A 19323-nucleotide genomic window follows, 5' to 3' on the forward strand; every position below is an offset into this window, starting at 1 on the left:
GTGAGAACATAGTAAACGTGGACAGAAGACTACATCGCTACTCTACAAACATACAATAGTGATGTGCGCTACAGATGTTACCGAGGCTACATGAGCTGTCAACTAGAGGGTGCTGTCAACTTTTCAGGTAGTTTCCTGTCCATTGCAGCATAAGATAAAGATGCAACCAGTAATCCATTTTGCAAGTGAGTCAAAATCAGGTGACCCTTTGTGTGTTTCATGTAGGAAACTAATAACTAGGTAGAGATCCTGAAAGATTTTGTTCTGTCCAGGTCAAAAGCCAAAACTCAATGCACATCTAGGATGTGCAGCTTTTGTTCAGTCTTGCGAGCACAGAACTTTTGGGAAAAAACAAATAAGAATATAGGTTGATTAAGATGGAAATGAGAAACCACCTTACACAGAAACTTCATATGAGATCTGTGCTGGACTTTGTCCTTATAAAAAACAGTACTGCAGATCCGTGACAAGTGTCTGCAGTTCTCCCACTCTGCTGGCTGAGGTGATGGCTGAGAGATGCAGAAATGAACAAGATGCTAAGGGCTTGAATGGGGGACTCATAAGGCAGACAATACTAAATTTAAGTCCCAAGTCGGCTCCAGGTCACAAACAAGAGGGAATAATCTATATAATCTTAAAGAATCTGGTTATGATAGGATTAATGAATACTTGAAGCCAAATGTGTGCAAAGTTGACCGTTTCCAGGAAGCTGCCCAGAAAGACAAACATTCCATTTACTCAGGTAAGTAGCCCTTATAGTGGGCTTCCTGCTATTAAGAAGAACATCCTGAACTACCACTGAGTAATGCACCTCTTCTACATCTAACCACTGATGAACCACACTCTGAGGTGGAGCCCTTGAAGATTCGGATGCAGCACATGCATGGTGGTTCTTGATTACTGGCAGAAGCAGAGGCTACCTGGTGGGAAACCAACAGAGCTTGGAATACCATGGTTATCTCAGCCAGCAAACTATTAGGAAAGGTAAGATAAGTACCCACAACTTAGCTCTCAAGCAACAAACTGTGAACTCAGAGGCTCCAACTACTGACCACAGAGGGTAAGAAGGAATTGAAGGAGCGGTGGCTTCCTTACAGATACCGATAAGGAAAATTCTCCAATGTTCACGCACACACCTACAATGTAATGGACAAGTGCGAGGACTCGAAGAACTTTACCTTCACTATAATGATCATTTTACAGTTGCCAGACATGTCAGCATCATCAGGCAGACACATACTTACAATAATCATACATGACACAGCTTAACATTCAATTGATTTCAACATTCGATTGACAGATTATTTAACATGGTAGCCCAAGATGATACAAATGATCCAGGAATAAAATGCAACAGAGGGTCCTGTGGCACCTTTAAGACTAACAAATGTATTGCCAGTGGGCATTCACCCACGAAAGCTTATGCTCCAATACATCTGTTAGTCTTAAAGGTGCCACAGGACCCTCTGTTGCTTTTTACAGATCCAGACTAACACGGCTACCCCTCTGATACAGGAACAAAATGTTATTATTAAAATCAATGAACAGTAAAATAGTGCCTCACTAAATCCCCAATCCTGTATTGTGCATTGTATAGATTATAGGCAGACTCCCATATCCTAAAGAACCGCAGTGACTTCAGCAGGACTATGTGGGGGCACACAGTCTGCCCACACAATACTATGCCTTCTATCACATTAAAATAAAATAAAATAGCTAAGCTATAGCTGTAGAATTATCTCATCACTGCGTTTATCAAGTACTTCCTGTTAGGGAAACTCAACCAGATAATAAAAACAAACAAAAATCAAACAAAAAAGTTAAGTAGCTCCTACAACAGTAATAAAAAATTAATGAAAGTCGTTATAAACCAGGGGGCAATTGGCAGACTTTGATTTCATATGTGATATACTTATCCCTTATTTGCACAAAAGGTATGTGGATTCAGAGGCTGCTGATTGACATTAAATGATTTAATATGAGAGCAACTCAGAACAGTGAATAGCTATATGGACAGATCAATAATTCAAATGTTACTTGTTTTCAGATCCCCTTCCTACTTTGGAATATAATCACCAGAACCAGGTGTACACTGAACAGTGGTAAATGTTGACCAAAAGATAAACTGAAAAAAATAAACTCATACAGTTGTGATTTTAATTGCTCATCTTGCTTTTGTTGGACTCATCTCTGAAAATTTAGTAAGAACTTGTTCAAAAATCTACATAAAAGGCAGCAAGAGAAAAAATTACCTGATAATAAGATTTTATTTGTCTCACCAAAATAGACAAATTTTGAATCCTAAGTGACGCATCATTGTTGACTTTCTTATTTACTCTCTGACTGGTGGATTTAGGGTTGCTGCAAGAAAAAAAGAAAAATAAAATTAATTACCAACAAGTAATTTTTTAGATCTTTCTCTAAACAAGTAGAAATAGAAAATGACTGACAAATCCAATCATCTGAAACATCCAGTACAATTACTAATTACTGTGAATACTGGGGCTGACACCCCAAGCCACGGTCCGGTTAATACAGAGTGCCGGATAATGGAGGCTCAAATAAACAGGGTTCTACTGTATATCAATTTACAGTACTCTGCTGCTAAAGATAAGAACAGATCCTCAGCTGATATAAATTGTCATAGCTCCACTGAAGTCAATTTACAAAAACTAAGGATCTTGTGTTATCTAAGCTGATAAAATATTCCAACTGGAAAATATTAACAGTGTATTCTGAAGCACACAAATGCTTTTAGACTTATTTTTCTTTATTTTTTTGGTGAGAACTGGAAGGGGGAAAATAGGAGATATAGAGACCCTGGCATCTGGTTACACACCCATTAGCTTTAATTAGGCCTGTGATTATCTACAAATCAAAGAACCATTGATAACAGCCATTAATACCTTAACACCCCCTTCCCCTCTCAGTTTTGCCCATTGTCCAAACAGAGTTTAAAATGTTGACATCCTGAATGACTTATCTCCCAGATAGAAAGAAAAGAACGAATTTAATAAATTACAAATTGTGGGATGGAAATGAAGGGACGCAAGGAGCCTCTAGCATGTGCAATGAACTCAGCCTACAAAAGTAACAAAGTGTGTGACTCTCTACAGATGTTTCCCAAGATACACAAACAAGGGAACCCAGGCAGACCTATCATATCTGGCCAATGCACTCTTCTTACTGAAGGAATATCAGGCCCCATAGAAACCATCCTCAAACCACTCACCACACAAAGGGCCAGCTTCCTCCAGAATACAACCGACTTCCTCCAGAAACTCCACAATATTAACAACCTCCCTCAGAACACAAAGCTTGCCACCTTGTACGTCACCTCTCTGTACACCAATATCCCTCACAATGACATCATCGTTGCCTGCCTTAAATATCAACAAGATAATGGACAACACTCAGATATCCACCCCAAAGACATTGCCAAACTCATCCATTTCATCCTCACCTCTAACAATATTACATTCAGCAACAAAACAAACACTTTGTCCAAACCATGAGAACAGCCAGGGGTACTAGGATTGCTCCCCAACATCCCAATCTCTTCATGGGCCACCCAGAGGAAGAATTACTGGACAAACGCACGTCAAAACCAATGATTTATGGTTTATTACAATTATCTGTAATCCACTGAAGCCTCCACCTCTAAGCCTTTTTTTTTTCTCCTTTCCCTCCTATGATTGTGGAGGTGTTAACAGGTCACTTCACTTTGAATGGTCCCGTGAACTATGTGTTAACTACTTATGCTAAACAATCTGTTCCACTTTGCATTTAGTTTTGACACTGAGGGCTTGGCTACACTTGCAAGTTACAGCACATTAAAGCAGCCCCAGGTGCACTAGCTCACTCCCCATCAACACTGACAAGACACGTAGAACGCTCTGACTCTGCAGCTACAGCGCTGCTGGTACTCCACCTTGGCAAGTGGAATAACGTTTGCTGCGCCCCCACTGGAGCACCACGGCCCCAGTGTAGACGAGGTGTTGCATTACTGCAATCTGATCACCTCCGGAAACGTCCCATAATCCCCTTAAGTCAAGTGGCCACTCTTCTCATTGTTTTGAACTCGCTGTAGGAATGCGGATATGCCATTTGAAAGCTCCGTTTCTGACAGACGGCTGCTTTTCTGCTCTGAGACAGATAAGCATGCTGTGAGACAGATTAGTGTGGAATGCTGTGTGTGAGAGAGAGAGAGAGAGAGAGAGAGGCGGGGAGGAAGGGGGGTTTGCTGCTGTCTGAACTTACAAGACAGCATGCTGATATATTCTCAGCCCCCCAAAACCCACTCTCTCTCCCCCACATACACACAACACACTCCCTGTCACACTCCACCCCACCTCCCCCATTCGAAAAGCACGTTGCAGTCACTTGCATGCTGGGATAGCTGCCCATAATACACCGCTCCCAATGCCTCTGCAAGTGTCACAAATGTGGCCACGCCAGTGCGCAAGCAGCTGTTAGTGTGGACAGACTGCAGCGCTTTCCCTACTGCGCTCTCCGAAGGCGGGTTTAACTCACAGCACACTACATCTGCAAGTGTAGCCGTGCTCTGAGTATATTTCCCAAACCTAAAGAAGAGCTCGGTGTAAGCTTAAAAGCTTGTCTCTCTCACCAACAGAAGTTGGTCCATACTACCTCACCCTCCTTGTCTCTGTAATATCATGAGATATTATGGAATACATGATGCAGTTCTTTGTTTTACATTTTCTTAATCAGTATTTCTAAGCTGATTTTATATTTTAAAATGTACTCTTAAACCTTCATAAAGGAATCATTCCAGATTACTACATATTTAACTCACTGAAACAAAGACATTATTTTAAATTAATCAGTCACAGAGGTTTAGTGGGTTAATAACAATGTTCATTGCTTTTAGAAAAAGGGAACACTAATTTACTTTGTGTGACCTCCATAACAATAGACAAGTCTATGAAATTTCACCAACTTTAAAAAATATGTTTCCAAAGATTTTAGGCTTAACAATGGATTTTATATCTTACTAGGTACTGATTTTGCTGAAGGGTTCTCTTAAAACTAGTTCATCAGATAGTCAGAAGTAAAGAAAGGGAAACTCTTTGTCCAGCTATATGGAAGGAAAGGGGTGTTGTCCCTTTAAGGGCTCTCTTCAACGGGGGGGGGGGACGCGGCGGGGGATGAAGGGAGAAAGGGATGGACAGGAAGACTTTGTAAGCAAGTTTTCTGTTAATTATAGTAATTAAAATTAAAATGTGTATTTTAGATAAGGGTGGTCTTTTGAAGGATTTATTTAAAAAACTATATGTCTGAAGATCCAAGCATTTAAGGCTAAAGATGATTGTGCATCTAAAAATCTATGCAAGGATTTTTTTTAGAGATGTGATTTTATAATCTTCACTAACTCACTAATGAAATATGTTTAAAGCAAATATTAAACTAAGGTCCGGTAGACTAAGATGTTCTGAGTAAATATTACAGTAATGCACAACTGTTTTTGTCAGTAAATTAAGAACCTGGCAGTATATACCTGCACAAAGAACAGGAGTACTTGTGGCACCTTAGAGACTAACAAATTTATTAGAGCATAAGCTTTCGTGGACTACAGCCCACTTTTTCGGATGCTCTAATAAATTTGTTAGTCTCTAAGGCCTGGTCTACACTACGACTTTAATTCGGATTTATCAGCTTTAATTCGAATTAACCCTGCAACCGTCCACACAACGACGCTATTTATTTCGATGTAAAGGGCCCTTTAAATCGATTTCTGTACTCCACCCCGACGAGCGGAGTAGCGCCAAAATCGATTTTAACATTTCGAATTAGGGATAGTGTGGCCGCAATTCGATGGTATTGGCCTCCGGGAGCTATCCCACAGTGCATCATTGTGACCGCTCTGGACAGCAATCTAAACTCGGATGCACTGGCCAGGTAGACAGGAAAAGCCCCGCGAACATTTGAATTTCATTTCCTGTTTGCCCAGCGTGGAGAGCACAGGTGACCACAGATAGCTCATCAGCACAGGTAACCATGCAGGCTGATAATCGAAAAAGAGCACCAGCATGGACCGTGAGGGAGGTACTGGATCTGATCGCTGTATGGGGAGAGGATTCAGTGCTTGCAGAACTTCGAAAAAACGAAATGCCAAAACTTTTGAAAAAATCTCCAAGGGTATGATGGAGAGAGGCCACAATAGGGACTCTGAGAAGTGCCGCGTGACAGTGAAGGAGCACAGACAAGCCTATCAAAAAACAAAGGAGGTAAGCGGTCGCTCCGGGTCAGAGCCGCGGACATGCCGCTTCTACGCCGAGCTGCATGCAATTCTAGGGGGGGCTGCGACCACTACCCCACCTGTGATCGTGGATTCTGGGTCGGGGATAGTCTCATCAGCGACGCCTGAGGATTCTGCCGATGGGGGAGAGGAGGAGGAGGAGGAGGAGGAGGAGGAGGAGGAGGAGGATGAGCTTGCAGAGAGCACACAGCACTCCGTTCTCCCCAACAGCCAGGATCTTTTTCTCACCCTGACTGAAGTACCCTCCCAAGCCTCCCAAGCCAGTACCCAAGACTCTGACCCCATGGAAGGGACTTCAGGTGAGTTTACCTTTTAAAATATAAAACTTGTTTTAAAAGCAAACGGTTTTTAATGATTACTTTGCCTGACTTTGCATTCGCGGTCAGTTCAGCTACTGGAAAAGTCTGTTAACGTGTCTGGGGATGGAGCGGAAATCCTCCAGGGACATCTCCATGAAGCTCTCCTGGAGGTACTCCGAAAGCCTTGCCAGAAGGTTTCTTGGCAGTGCATCCTTATTCCCTCCTCCATGGTAGGACACTTGACCACGCCATGCTTGCAGCAAGTAATCTGGTATCATTGCCTGACAAAGCCTGGCAGCGTATGGTCCCGGTGTTTGCTGGCATTCAAGCAACATCCGTTCTTATCTTGTTGTGTAATCCTCAGGAGAGTGATATCACTCCTGGTAACCTGGTTGAAATACGGGAACTTAATTAAGGGGACAGAGGTGGCCGTTCCTACTGGGCTGTTTGCCTGTGGCGGAAAATAAATCCTTCCCTGCAGTTAGCCAAGCGCAGATGGGAAATTGGGCCTGAGTTTTTCGCGTTTGGCTAGCAGGGATCTTCCCTGTTACCAGCCACGCGGTGGGGGGAGGGGTACCGTGATCATCCCAGAGAATTCATGGCGGGAGGGGGGCGGCAGCGGGGGGGGGGTGGTTAGTTTGGTGCCTGCAGGGATCTTCCCTGATACCAGCCACGCGGTGGGGGGGAGGGGTACAGCAATCATCCCAGAGAATTCATGGCGAGGGGGGGGGGGTTAGTTTGTTTTCTGGTGCTGCTGAATGTTAACAGAAAAACCGCAGCACTCTACAGGCTATGCTTGGTATGTGGGAAAGGAGGGCGCAGAAGCTGTAAGACAATGGCTTACCATGGCCGCATGCAAGCCGAATTCTGTTGCCCAGACCTGTGATCTCTAGCAGCAAAGCCACAGGCACTCAGCATTAAGAGACAAAATGCGACCTTGCACAGAAATCACATGTGCTATGTAATGTGAATAGTGTTGGTCACCGTGAAAGAGTATAAGCATTGTTCTGCAAAATGTAGCTTTTTAAACAATTCTCTCTTTTATCCCCTCCCTACACCAGCTGCAAATTCCTCAAGCCTCCCTCCTCCATCCCGAAGGTTATCACAGATAAGGCGTCGTAAGAAGAGAACGCGAGACGAGATGTTTTCTGAAATTATGGAATCCAGCCGCAGTGACAGAGCTCATCTGAATGAGTGGAAGGAAACAGTTTCAAAGTATAGGAAAGAAGCCAGTGAACGTGAGGACAGGAGGGACCAACGTGAGGAGAGGAGGGACCAACGTGAGGAGAGGAGGGACCAACGTGAGGAGAGGAGAGACGCTCGAGATGAGAAGTGGCGGCAGGAAGACCAGAGGAGGCAGGATGCAACGCTGGGGCTGCTGCGTGAGCAAACAGACATGCTCCGGCGTCTGGTGGAGCTTCAGGAACGGCTGCTGGAAAACAGACTGCCGCTTCAGCCCCTGTTCCACCCTCCCCCCTCCCCATGTTCCGTATCCTCCTCACCCAGACGTGTAAGAACGCGGGGGGGGAGGCTCCGTACACCATCCCATTCCACCCCAGTAGACAGCCCAAGCAAAAGGCTGTCATTTTTTTAACCTTTTCTTTGTGGCTTTTTCCTTCCCAGCAATCCTCCTCCCAAATACCACCCGGGTTCCCTCCCTCTTTTTCTAATCTATTAATAAAGAATAAATGATTTTTAAATGATAGTGACTTTATTTGGTTTGAAAGAAAGCTGGGGGAAGGGGGAGGGTGGGTTCCTTACAGAAGATCAGTCAATAAAGGGGGCGGGTTTTCATGAAGGAGAAACAAACAGATATTTCACACTGTAGCCTGACCAGTCATGAAACTGGTTTTTAAAGCTTCTCTGATGCACAGCGCTTCCTGGTGTGCTCTTCTAATCGCCCTGGTGTCTGGTTGCGCGTAATCAGCAGCCAGGCAATTTGCCTCAACCTCCCACCCCGCCATAAAGGTCTCCCCCTTACTTTCACAGAGATCGTGGAGCACGCAGCAAGCAGAAATAACAATGGGGAGATTTCTTTGGCTGAGGTCAGAGCGAGTCAATAATGAACGCCAGCGACCTTTTAAACGGCCAAATGCACATTCTACCACCATTCTGCACTTGCTCAGCCTGTAGTTGAACAGCTCCTGACTCCTGTCCAGGCTGCCTGTGTATGGCTTCATAAGCCATGGCATTAAGGGGTAGGCTGGGTCCCCAAGAATAACTATTGGCATTTCAACATCCCCAACGGTTATTTTCTGGTCCGGAAAGTAAGTCCCTTGCTGCAGCCCTTTAAACAGAGTAGTGTTCCTGAAGACGCGAGCGTCATGAACCCTTCCCGCCCAGCCCGCGTTGATGTTGGTGAAACGTCCCTTGTGATCCACAAGTGCTTGCAGCACCGTTGAAAAGTACCCCTTGCGGTTTATGTACTCGGTGGCTTGGTGCTCCGGTGCCAAGATAGGGATATGGGTTCCATCTATCGCCCCACCACAGTTAGGGAATCCCATTGCAGCAAAGCCATCCACTATAGCCTGCACATTTCCCAGAGTCACTAACTTTCGTAGCAGCACCTGAGTGACTGCTTTGGCTACTTGGATCACAGCAGCCCCCACCGTAGATTTGCCCACTCCAAATTGATTCCCGACTGACCGGTAGCTGTCTGGCGTTGCAAGCTTCCACAGGGCTATCGCCACGCGCTTCTCAACTGTGAGGGCTGCTCTCATCTTGGTATTCTGGCGTTTCAGAGCAGGGGACAGCAAGTCACAAAGTTCCATGAAAGTGTCCTTACGCATGCGAAAGTTCCGCAGCCACTGGGAATCGTCCCAGACCTGCAACACTATGCGGTCCCACCAGTCTGTGCTTGTTTCCCTTGCCCAGAATCGGCGTTCCATGGATAGAATCTGCCCCATTAACAACATGATCTCCAAAGCACCGGGGCCCGTGGTTTCACAGAATTCTGTATCCGTGTCCGTGTCCATGTCAATGTCCTCATCATGCTTGTCGCTGCGCTGCTGCCGCCGCTGCCTCCTCGCCTCGTTTTTCTGGTCCTGGCTGAGCATAAACTCCACGAGAACGCGCGAGGTGTTTACAATATTCATGACTGCTGTCTTGAGCTGAGCGGGCTCCATGCTTGCCGTGGTATGGAGTCTGCAGTGTGTTCGCCCACCCAGGAAAAAAGGCGCGAAATGGTTGTCTGCCGTCTGTTGCTTTCATGCAGGGAGGGAGGGAGGGAGGGAGGAGGTGAGGCTGTACCCAGAACCACCTGCGACGATGTTTTTTGTCCCATCAGGCACTGGGATCTCAACCCAGAATTCCAATGGGCGCGGGAGACTGCGGGAACTATGGGATAGCTATGGGATAGCTACCCACAGTGCAACGGTGCAGAAATCGACGCTAGCCCCGGTACTTGGACGCACACCACCAAATTAATGTGCTTAGTGTGGCCGCATTCATTTCGACTTTATACAACCTGTTTTTCAAATCCGAATTATATAAATTCGGATTAATCCCGTAGTGTAGACATACCCTAAGGTGCCACAAGTACTCCTGTTCTTTTTGCGGATACAGACTAACAGGGCTGCTACTCTGAAACCAGTATATACCTGGGGGTTGGCAAATACCTGTTAAATGGCTTCATTACCACTTAAAAGGCTCTTTAACAGTTTCAATGTTGTGCTAATAGGTCTAGCAGGCTGGAAGGCTTTTCCACTTTTAAGTTACTAGATCCCCTCTGGAGTAAGAGTCACCAGGCTGCAGCAACCAGCTATGGGAGCCTGCAGGAAGGGTCAGAACAGGGACAGGAAGAGCCGGGAGGGTGGCACTAAGACCTAGTGGTGCCCCAAATTTTCAGGTGCCGTAAACAGCTGCGTATGCTGTGTGTGCCTAAGGACAGGCCTAGTAATGCTGTTAGCTTGCATTGGCTGACCTGCCAGGGAGTAGAGGCTACAGCTTGCGTTAGCAGCTGACAAGTTGTGCTAACACAATTACTCCTGCAGTAATCCAATCACTGTGTGATGTTCCAGTGTTATTTTGCAGTGTGGCCATTCTCATTCAAACAAGATTACCTCAAGAAGAGTTAAGTAATCTATATTCATTTTAACTCTCTCTCTCTCTCTCTCTCTCTCTCTCTCTCTCTCTCTATATATATATATATATATATATATACACACACACACACACGTGTCAAAAATATAAGCTTAAACTTAGGCTCCTAAAGCTTATACTTACCCATTTCACAGTGGCATTTTAAAAAGCATCTAACTGATCAGAAGCACAAGTCCAACTGATTTCAAACTGCAAACTTTGGTGTCAGGGTATAGCTTGGCTGAAGCATTCCAGCTTCCTGTACGTTGAGCTTCACAAGTCAAGAAAGATAAGTGATTGTAAATAGAGCACAGGCTATCAATTTTGTATTTTGAGTTTGTGTTCCCTTCACAGTAAGGATGTTAATGAGGCCCTGGATTTACCTTTTTCAGCATAGCTGAATATTTTAAATATGAAACTTCTTAGCAGAAAATATCTCTAGGTAAAATCTGAAATTCTAAGACTGATTAAGAAACAAAAGAAAGAAAAAATCAACAAATTTATCAATTTAAGACTATAAAATGGGAAGAAAGTAAAGAATCAGCAATATATATGAATTTTAAAAAGCAATTTAAATTTTAAAACCATGTTTAAACCATGTTTTGTAGCCATTTAAGAGCAAAAAAACACTTTCAAATCAAAATTGGAATGTTTTGTACTCACTGTGCTATAGTGTAAAATCATTATACAAGGCACAGGCCAACACAGAATCAGGTCTATCCACCCACTCAGACTCAGTTATTTTAAGAATCCAATATGCATACAATTGTTCTTGCTTAGATTTATAAGATTATGTATCTGGCGAAATTGGCATATGATAGGGTTACCATATTCAAACATTTAAAAAAGAGGACACTCCACGGGGCCCCGGTCCCGCCCCTGCCCCAACTCCGCCCCTGGCCCTGCCCCACCCCCGCCCTTCCCCAACCCCTTCCCCAAAGTCCCTGCCCCAACTCTGCCCCCTCCTCTGAGCACCCCGCATTCCCCCTCCTCCCTCCCGCTCTGATCTTGGTTGGGGGTTGCTAAGTGCTTCCCTGCTCCCCACTCGCCCTGCAGTTCCTGCACCCCCCCGCCCCTGCAGCCTCTGGGACCCCTGCTCCCCACTCGCCCTGCAGTCCCTGCACCCCACGCCTGCCTCTGCTCCCCCACTCACCCGGCAGAGGGAGAGCTGCGGGCTCCAGGTGGACTCAAACACTGTTCTGTGCTGCTCTGCGGGGGAGGAGGGAGCGGGGAGGGGGAGGGACTCTGGCTGCTAGAGGCCCCAGTGGCTGCGAGCGGCTTTCAATCATGTCCCTCCATCCAATCAGCCGAGCCGTACTCTGCATGAGGGGAAGGGGGAAATCCCGGACATTTCTACTTGATTAGAAATCCCCCCCGGACGGCCATTTAACGCTGAAAAAGCCGGACATGTCCGGGGAAACCTGGACGGATGGTAACCCTACATATGAATCGATTCTTACTGATCATAACTGGAGTATTGTGATGGTTATTATATTCTGTTAAAATGACTAGGGAGACCATTTTGGATTAGTCATTCACAAGGTGAATATAGTAATCACAAAAGTAACTAAGTACAGACCAATGTATGGGTTAAATCTGAACATGTCTGGCAAATATTAGGATTTGATGACCCCTTACAGAGCTACGTTCATACAGAGATTTTTGAAACTTGAAGGGCAGAATGCAGGATAAATTCTTCTGATTAACTGATCTCTGCATGTCATCTAAAGTTTTCTACTTCTGCATTCGTATCTCCAAAAATGGAGCTTTGGGTCATTAATATCCACCTTTAATCTTTATTACTATCTGATTATTTCTAGGCTTATTCATGATCTTCAGCAGAATTTTTGCAGCCATATGTTTTTACTGTGAGTCTCCTGTTCCTATCATTCCATCAAAGGGTACTACAGCTTCCTGGATCAAAACCTAAAATTGCACTCTTATTTAATGCCATCAGACAAAACATAATAAAATTGTACAAACTGCAAGAATTTTAATACAGATATTACAACAGCTCAGACTCTTGAAATTAGACTTTTGCTCCAAGTTTCTTTAACTTGAAAGTTGGTGCAAACTCTACAAGAACACCTGCAAATAATGAACAAACAAAATAATATTTAGCTTTTATATAACACTTAACATCCTCATAGTGTTCCACAAACCTGAATCTTCACAACCCTTCTAAAACAGACAAAGTATTATTATCCCGATCTTGTGGACGGGGAAACAGATTCAGAGAGGTTAGGTACTGAATATTTGCACTAAAGCTGTATAGTCAGTGCCAGAGATGGAATTAGAACCCAGGAGTTCTTGGAACACAAGCTCTTGGTCCCATACCACATCCACTAATCAATGCTATATTACATGCATGCTCTTCACCTGGGAAAATTATGTATCACTGCACATGCGCAGAATTCATGGCCCCCGCAGATTTCTTTGCCTTTTTCCAATCGTCTGGGACCTAACCCAATCACCACAAATTTTCAAAGATAATGGCCAATGGCTCTGCAATCACATCAGCCAACTCCCTCACCACCCTTGGATTTATTAGATCTGGACCCATGGACTTGTGCATGTCCAGCTTTTCTAAATAGTCCTTAACCTGTTCTTTCACCACTGAGGGCTGCTCACCTCCTCCCCATACTGTGTTGTCCAGGGCAGCAGTCTGCGAGCTGACCTTGTCTGTGAAGACCGAGGCAAAGAAAAAGCATTGAGTACCTCAGCTTTTTCCACATCATGTGACACTAGGTTGCCACCCCCATTCAGTAAGGGTCCCACACTTTCCCTGACCTTCTTGCAAAAATACCTGTAGAAACCCTTCTTGTTACCCTTCACATCCCTTGCTAGCTGCACTCCCAATTGTGCCTTGGCCTTTCTGCATGCTCGAACAATATTTTTATACTCCTCCCTAGTCATCTGTCCAAATTTCCGCTTCTTCTAAGCTTCCTGTTTGAGTTTAAGCTCACCGAAGGTTTCACTGTTAAGCCAAGCTGGTGCCTGCCATATTTGCTATTCTTTCTGCACATCGGGATGGTTTGTTCCTGCACCCTCAATAAGGCTTCTTTAAAATACAGCCAGTTCTCCTGGACTCCTTTCCCCCTCATAGTAGCCTGTCATCTGCCTTCTGCTCGTCCAGCCTCCTCTTGATGACCAATGCCTAGTTCTCTCTGTTCCCCCCATTCTCCATCAACAAATTTAATGAGTGTGTCAAGAGCTCCCTATTCTTCCCACCTCTTTGCCTTCTTCAAGGTATCATCCAGCTCTTCTTTCAACTCTTCACACAAATATCCATATATCCACAACTCCTTATCTTCCTTAGACTTTGACACATAGCTCTCTCTATTCCTCTGACTTTAATCCCAGCGCGAAGGTGAGAGTAACAGTACGGGAAATTAGCATGGGGAAATTAGGTTTTTTTAGTTTTTGTAGTGACCCATCCACTCCCAGTCTTTATTCAGACCTAATTTGATGGTGTCCAGTTTGCAAATTAATTCCAGTTGTGCAGTTTCTCATTGGAGTCTGTTTTTGAAGTTCTTCCGTTGAAGAATTGCCATTTTTAAGTCTGTTACTGAGTGTCCAGGGAGGTTGAAGTGTTCTCTGACTGGTTTTTGAATGTTATAATTCTTGACGTCTGATTTACGTCCATTTATTTTTTTGCGTAGAGACTGTGATTTCCAGTCCATCAGACACTCTCTGCTAATCTTTGCTACCTCCTTCCCTTCTTGTTCTTGATGCTTTTGTCAATACTATTGTCTTTACATTTTACCTTAAACTAACTAGCCCACTCCTTTCCTCTTTGCTCACACTGCTGTGACTGTATCTCTAATCTACAACTTTGTCTCTCCTGCTGCTCAATGAAATCTAGTTACTATACAGACATCTTCCTCTTTAAATCTATTCTCTTTTCTCAACTTTACTTTCTTCTCTTCCAAGCTTCTCCTACCTCACTTACTTGTCATGCTGCCAATTCCTGAGTGAACTCTCCTACCTTCAACTCTCAATAATCCTTTTCCACCCACCCTTTCTCCACATCTTGTTTTGCTCAGGATCTTGACACTTAAAAAAAAAACACACCAAGTTTTCATTATGCAACACCTTTTCTCCCTGTCTTTTTTTATACCTTCTTCTCTCTCAGGCAGGTATGCTAATTGCTCTCACATAGTCTCGTTCACTCTGCTTTACACCATATGCTTGGAACAGCGTTCCTTCTACTTATCTGGCATATGATATCTGTATATTCAGGGTGGATAAAAATAAATGATTTTTTAATTTAAATCGGATTTTTTGATAAAATGCTTTTCGAGGAAAAAACACTATCTAAAGACAGTTTTAATTAAGATACATTATAGCTCAAAGATATCTCATCATGGAATAGGGATTATAACTTCTAATTCTATAGTATGAGACAATATATTCATGTAATGTTTAAGAAAAGTTTTGTAAATGAGTTCCAGTAGTTGATGGAATAGGGACCCAATCTTATGGGGTTCCATGGATTTCTGTATAGATTATTTAACTTAATCTTTCTATCTACCCAATAGGAATCAATGCTCAGTCTAGAAGATACCATCAGAGATGCTTAGTTTTGCAATTCTCAAACTGTGGATTTGTGTCTCCAGAGATAACATGCTTGTTAACAGCAAAAATGTTTTTAAATAAATAATATATAGAGGTGAGAAATAACAGACCTTAAACCTATTGTCCCTCTGCAAATTAGTATACACAGAGTCAATCCCTTACCTCTCTCTAAAAGTGCAAAGTTTCAAAAAATTCAAAGAATGGAAGATTTTTGGGGGCAGAATAGATCTGGACAAGGAGAAGTAGTCTGGAGATAAATGTGAGAAGGGAGGGACAGGCAGTAGAAACAAAAGTGAAACTGTTTGAGCAGCATATTCCAGAAGTCCTTCTGAGGTCTGAGTGTAGCCTTCATTGATTTTAAATCTACCATACCATTCTCTCACTAGAAGGGAAAACCTATAATGGCAGTAGGCCGTAAAAGAGACCCAGTTTAGGAATATTTTAATGAAGTTCCTCTACCTGTGGGTAAGACAGGCATACGTGCAAAATGCAAATAGTGCAACAAAGAAATGCAAGCCCTGACTGCCCGAATGAAACAACATCATGAGAAGTGTTCCTTCTCAGGAGGAAGCTGCAGTGAAGATGATGAAAGGAACATGTCTGAACATACAGGATCTTCAGGTTGATAAACTTTTTTCTTTCATACTTCTTTCTTAAGGACTGCCTGTCTTCCTTCTGGACTTTTCTTCAATTCCCATGTTTGAGCAAGAAATATAGTTGTTACTCTCTGGTACTATCATTTTAGATGCAGTTGATATAAAAAATAAATAGCTGAAGTAGGCAGATCTTCCTTTTACAATTTCACCTTTAAAATATTACTGAGTGTCAGTGAATGCAATTAGTAATACTAAATGAGCAGTATGGTAATAATAATTAAATAACTGCATTGATTTATTCTGTTTAGGAGAATCTATCCTCAACATACACGATTCTGAAGACTATCCACCTTCAAGATCACCATCATTTTCGATAGTTTCAGAGATGTCTGCCAATGACAGTGTTTCAGTCACACCATGTATGTCACATAGCCACAGTATATCACCTGTAGCAAAAAGAAAAAAAAAATTTCCATCATCCAGAAACAACCACAGATAAGTTTGTGAAAACAACCAGCAGATTACAGAAAGAGGTAACTGATGCAAAAATTGCCTGGTTTGTTTATGCAACAAACTCTCCTCTCCGTATGATTGAGAACCCACACTTCATTAACATGGTTCGGTCATTAAAACCAGGATACCGTCCACCCAACAGAGGACATGTCGCAGGCAAACTGCTGGATAAAATGTATGAAAGAGAAATTGAGCAGTGTGCAAAAGGTCTAGAGGGTAAAATTGTTAACTTGAGTCTTGATGGGTGGAGCAATTCCACAATGATCCTGTTGTATGTGCTTGTGTGACAACAGAATAAGGGAATATCTTTCTTACAGAAACAATTGATATATCAGGAAATGCACACACAGCAGAATATTTACAAGCAGCAGCAGTAAAAGCTGTAACAAACTGAAAAAAAATTCAAATGTCTAGTACGCAGCTTGGTCACAGACAATGCTGCAAATGTATCCAAGATGAGATGAAATTATTTAGAAGAGAGTCCCAAGCTAATAACATACGGTTGCATTGCTCATTTGATGCACCTCTTAGCCAAAGACTTCAGTGTTCCAGAAATAAAGACTAATGTTGAAATTGCAAAATACTTCCGTAACAACCACTTTGCAGCAGCTGCTCTGAAAAAAGTGGAAGGAACCAAGCTAACTCTCCCATGATACGTGCAATGGAAATCAGTAGTGGACTGTTTTTAGCACTATATCAAGAACTGGCCTAATCTGATGACAGTTTGTGAACAAAATCGTGAAAAAATAGATGGCACTGTCACAGCCAAAATTCTCAACATTGGGCTAAAGAGATGTTGAACACATGCTGAGTACCCTGAAGCCTATTTCTGTCGCCTTGAACAAAATGCAGGGAAATAGCTATTTTATTGCTGACACTGTTGAAATTCGGAAGGAACTGAGTGAGATCTTAAAAAGAGAAATATGCAATGACAGAATTAAATTACAAGCATTAAAAAAAAGAAAGGGACAAGCACTATCTCCAGCTCATTTTCTTGCAAAGATTGTCAATACTCGGTAACAGGGTCAGATCTTAACTGCTGAAGAAGAGGAGTTGGCTATGACATGGACATCCAGCAATCATCCCTCCATAATGCCAACTATAATGAACTTCAGAGCAAAGGGTGAACTATTCAAGAAATATATGTTTGCTGATGATGTTTTTAAAAAAGTCACAACAATGAACTGGTGGAAGTCACTTAAGCACTTGGATTCAGAGACTGTTGAAGTGATAATCTCACTTTGAACAGCAGTAGCTTCTTCTGCCAGTGTAGATAGAATATTTTCTTCCTTTGGACTAATTCATTTCAAAAAGAGAAATCATTTGGGACCTGAAAAAGCAGGAAAACTTGTTTTTCTTTTCCAGATTATGAACAAACAGGAAAATGAAGGCAAAGACGACTGAGCTAGCAGCAGAAGCCAATATTTTAAATTTCACATGTTGACCTGGCTGACATAGTCGATTTAATTTTTTTTTAAATATTTCATTTAACTATTTTAGTTAAAAACTATTTTAACAAAAACAAACCTGATTTAAAAAAAACTTAAATGTTTAACTAAATTCAAAAATTCATATGCTTGTTTTGTTAAAAAATTATGTTTGCTGTTCTGGATTTTTTTCTTGAATACATAATGTTGTTGTTTAGTTAAATAAAACAATTTAAACATGTGACTGGTGACATTCTCCTCCTAATACAGCACAGCAAGAAAATCCTCAAAATATTAATGATTAACCTGTTGAATTGGAGATAGTTCACCTCCCAAATGACTTCATAAATATTTGCTTTAATTACCTTTGGTAAATGAAATAACCAAACAATTATTTATTTTCTGATGTAGCTATAAAAGTTTCTGAATCTGAAAATTTTTCAAAATAAATCACTTTAAAAATGTATAGTGTGTACCTTCTAAAAATGAAACATACATCTATCTCTGAGTTGTGAAGAATATGTATTAAGGTTATAACAACCAACAAGAATGCACTTTTATGTAGAAATTGAGACTTCCTGACTAGTGAGTTAAATCATGATTTAAATAAATTTGATTTAAATCAAATCCACGCTGTGTGTACTTCCTTCATATTTCTCCTTAAAACCCACTTAAGGAAGTTCTTTCTAATGTATCTTGTTCTCCTCACCCATAATTTCTCCACAGCCTTCTATCCCTGAACCGTTGCACAATGTCTTGTCTATCACAAATTGTAAGTTTTAAAATGTAAATACTGAGATGGCCTGAATGAATCAACCCTCCTGCTGATTGAGACTTTGGGGGTGCTGTGGTGGAGGAAAAAAAACACTCCTTTTCTTCCACAGTGCAACAGTATAAGAATTAAAACAAACAAAAAACCCATAACTTTTGATGCAGTCAAACATGGGACTTGCACTACAAACACTCCAACCATTGTACCTTGTACCTAATCTGTAACCAGTCTCTGTAAACCAGTATGATTGGTAAGGATGAAGCTGGGAAAGATGACACTTGGGGCCACACTATTGATAGCTGAGGATGAAAGACTCAGTAACTTAGTAGGACTATAACAAAGTGGTCTATTGAGAAAACAGTGTACTCAGAGTCCTCTAGAAATGCTCAGGTTCCATTAATCTCTGAGAATACACCATCAAAACAGGTTCCTTGCCCTCACAGGAGAAATTGTAACTCAAATTGCAGGAACTAGTAATCATTCCATAATAAGAACATAGGAACAGCCATAGTGGATCAGACCAAAGGTCCTTTGAATCCAGTATCCTGTCTTCCGACAGTGGCCAATAACAGGTGCATCAGGGGAATGAACAGAACAGGTAATCATCAAGTGATCCATCCCATCGCCCATTCCCAGCTTCTGGAAAACAGAGGCTAGGGATACCAGCCCTGCCCATCCTGGCTAATAGTCATTCATGGACCTATCCTCCATGAACTTATCTAGTTATTTTTTTAACCCTGTTATAGTCTTAGCCTTCACAACATCCTGTGGAAAGGAG

At 42.4% G+C, this 19323-nt stretch overlaps 1 protein-coding gene across 16 annotated transcripts in view; it reads right to left on the bottom strand.

Moving 5' to 3' along the window:
• CCDC88A (coiled-coil domain containing 88A) overlaps positions 1–19323 on the bottom strand; it is a 410515-nt gene that overhangs the window by 326295 nt on the left and 64897 nt on the right. For 15 of the 16 annotated variants that reach the window (XM_065590781.1, XM_065590785.1, XM_065590783.1 and 12 more), the window contains one exon: positions 2253–2361. The exons of the other annotated variant lie outside the window; for it this stretch is intronic. In XM_065590781.1, the coding sequence (XP_065446853.1) occupies positions 2253–2361 (109 nt within the window). The remainder of the gene's footprint in view (positions 1–2252; positions 2362–19323) is intronic. 16 annotated transcript variants of the gene reach the window in all.

Source organism: Chrysemys picta, chromosome 3 (genome assembly GCF_011386835.1).
Source record: "Chrysemys picta bellii isolate R12L10 chromosome 3, ASM1138683v2, whole genome shotgun sequence".
Classification (NCBI taxonomy): Eukaryota; Metazoa; Chordata; order Testudines; family Emydidae; genus Chrysemys; species Chrysemys picta.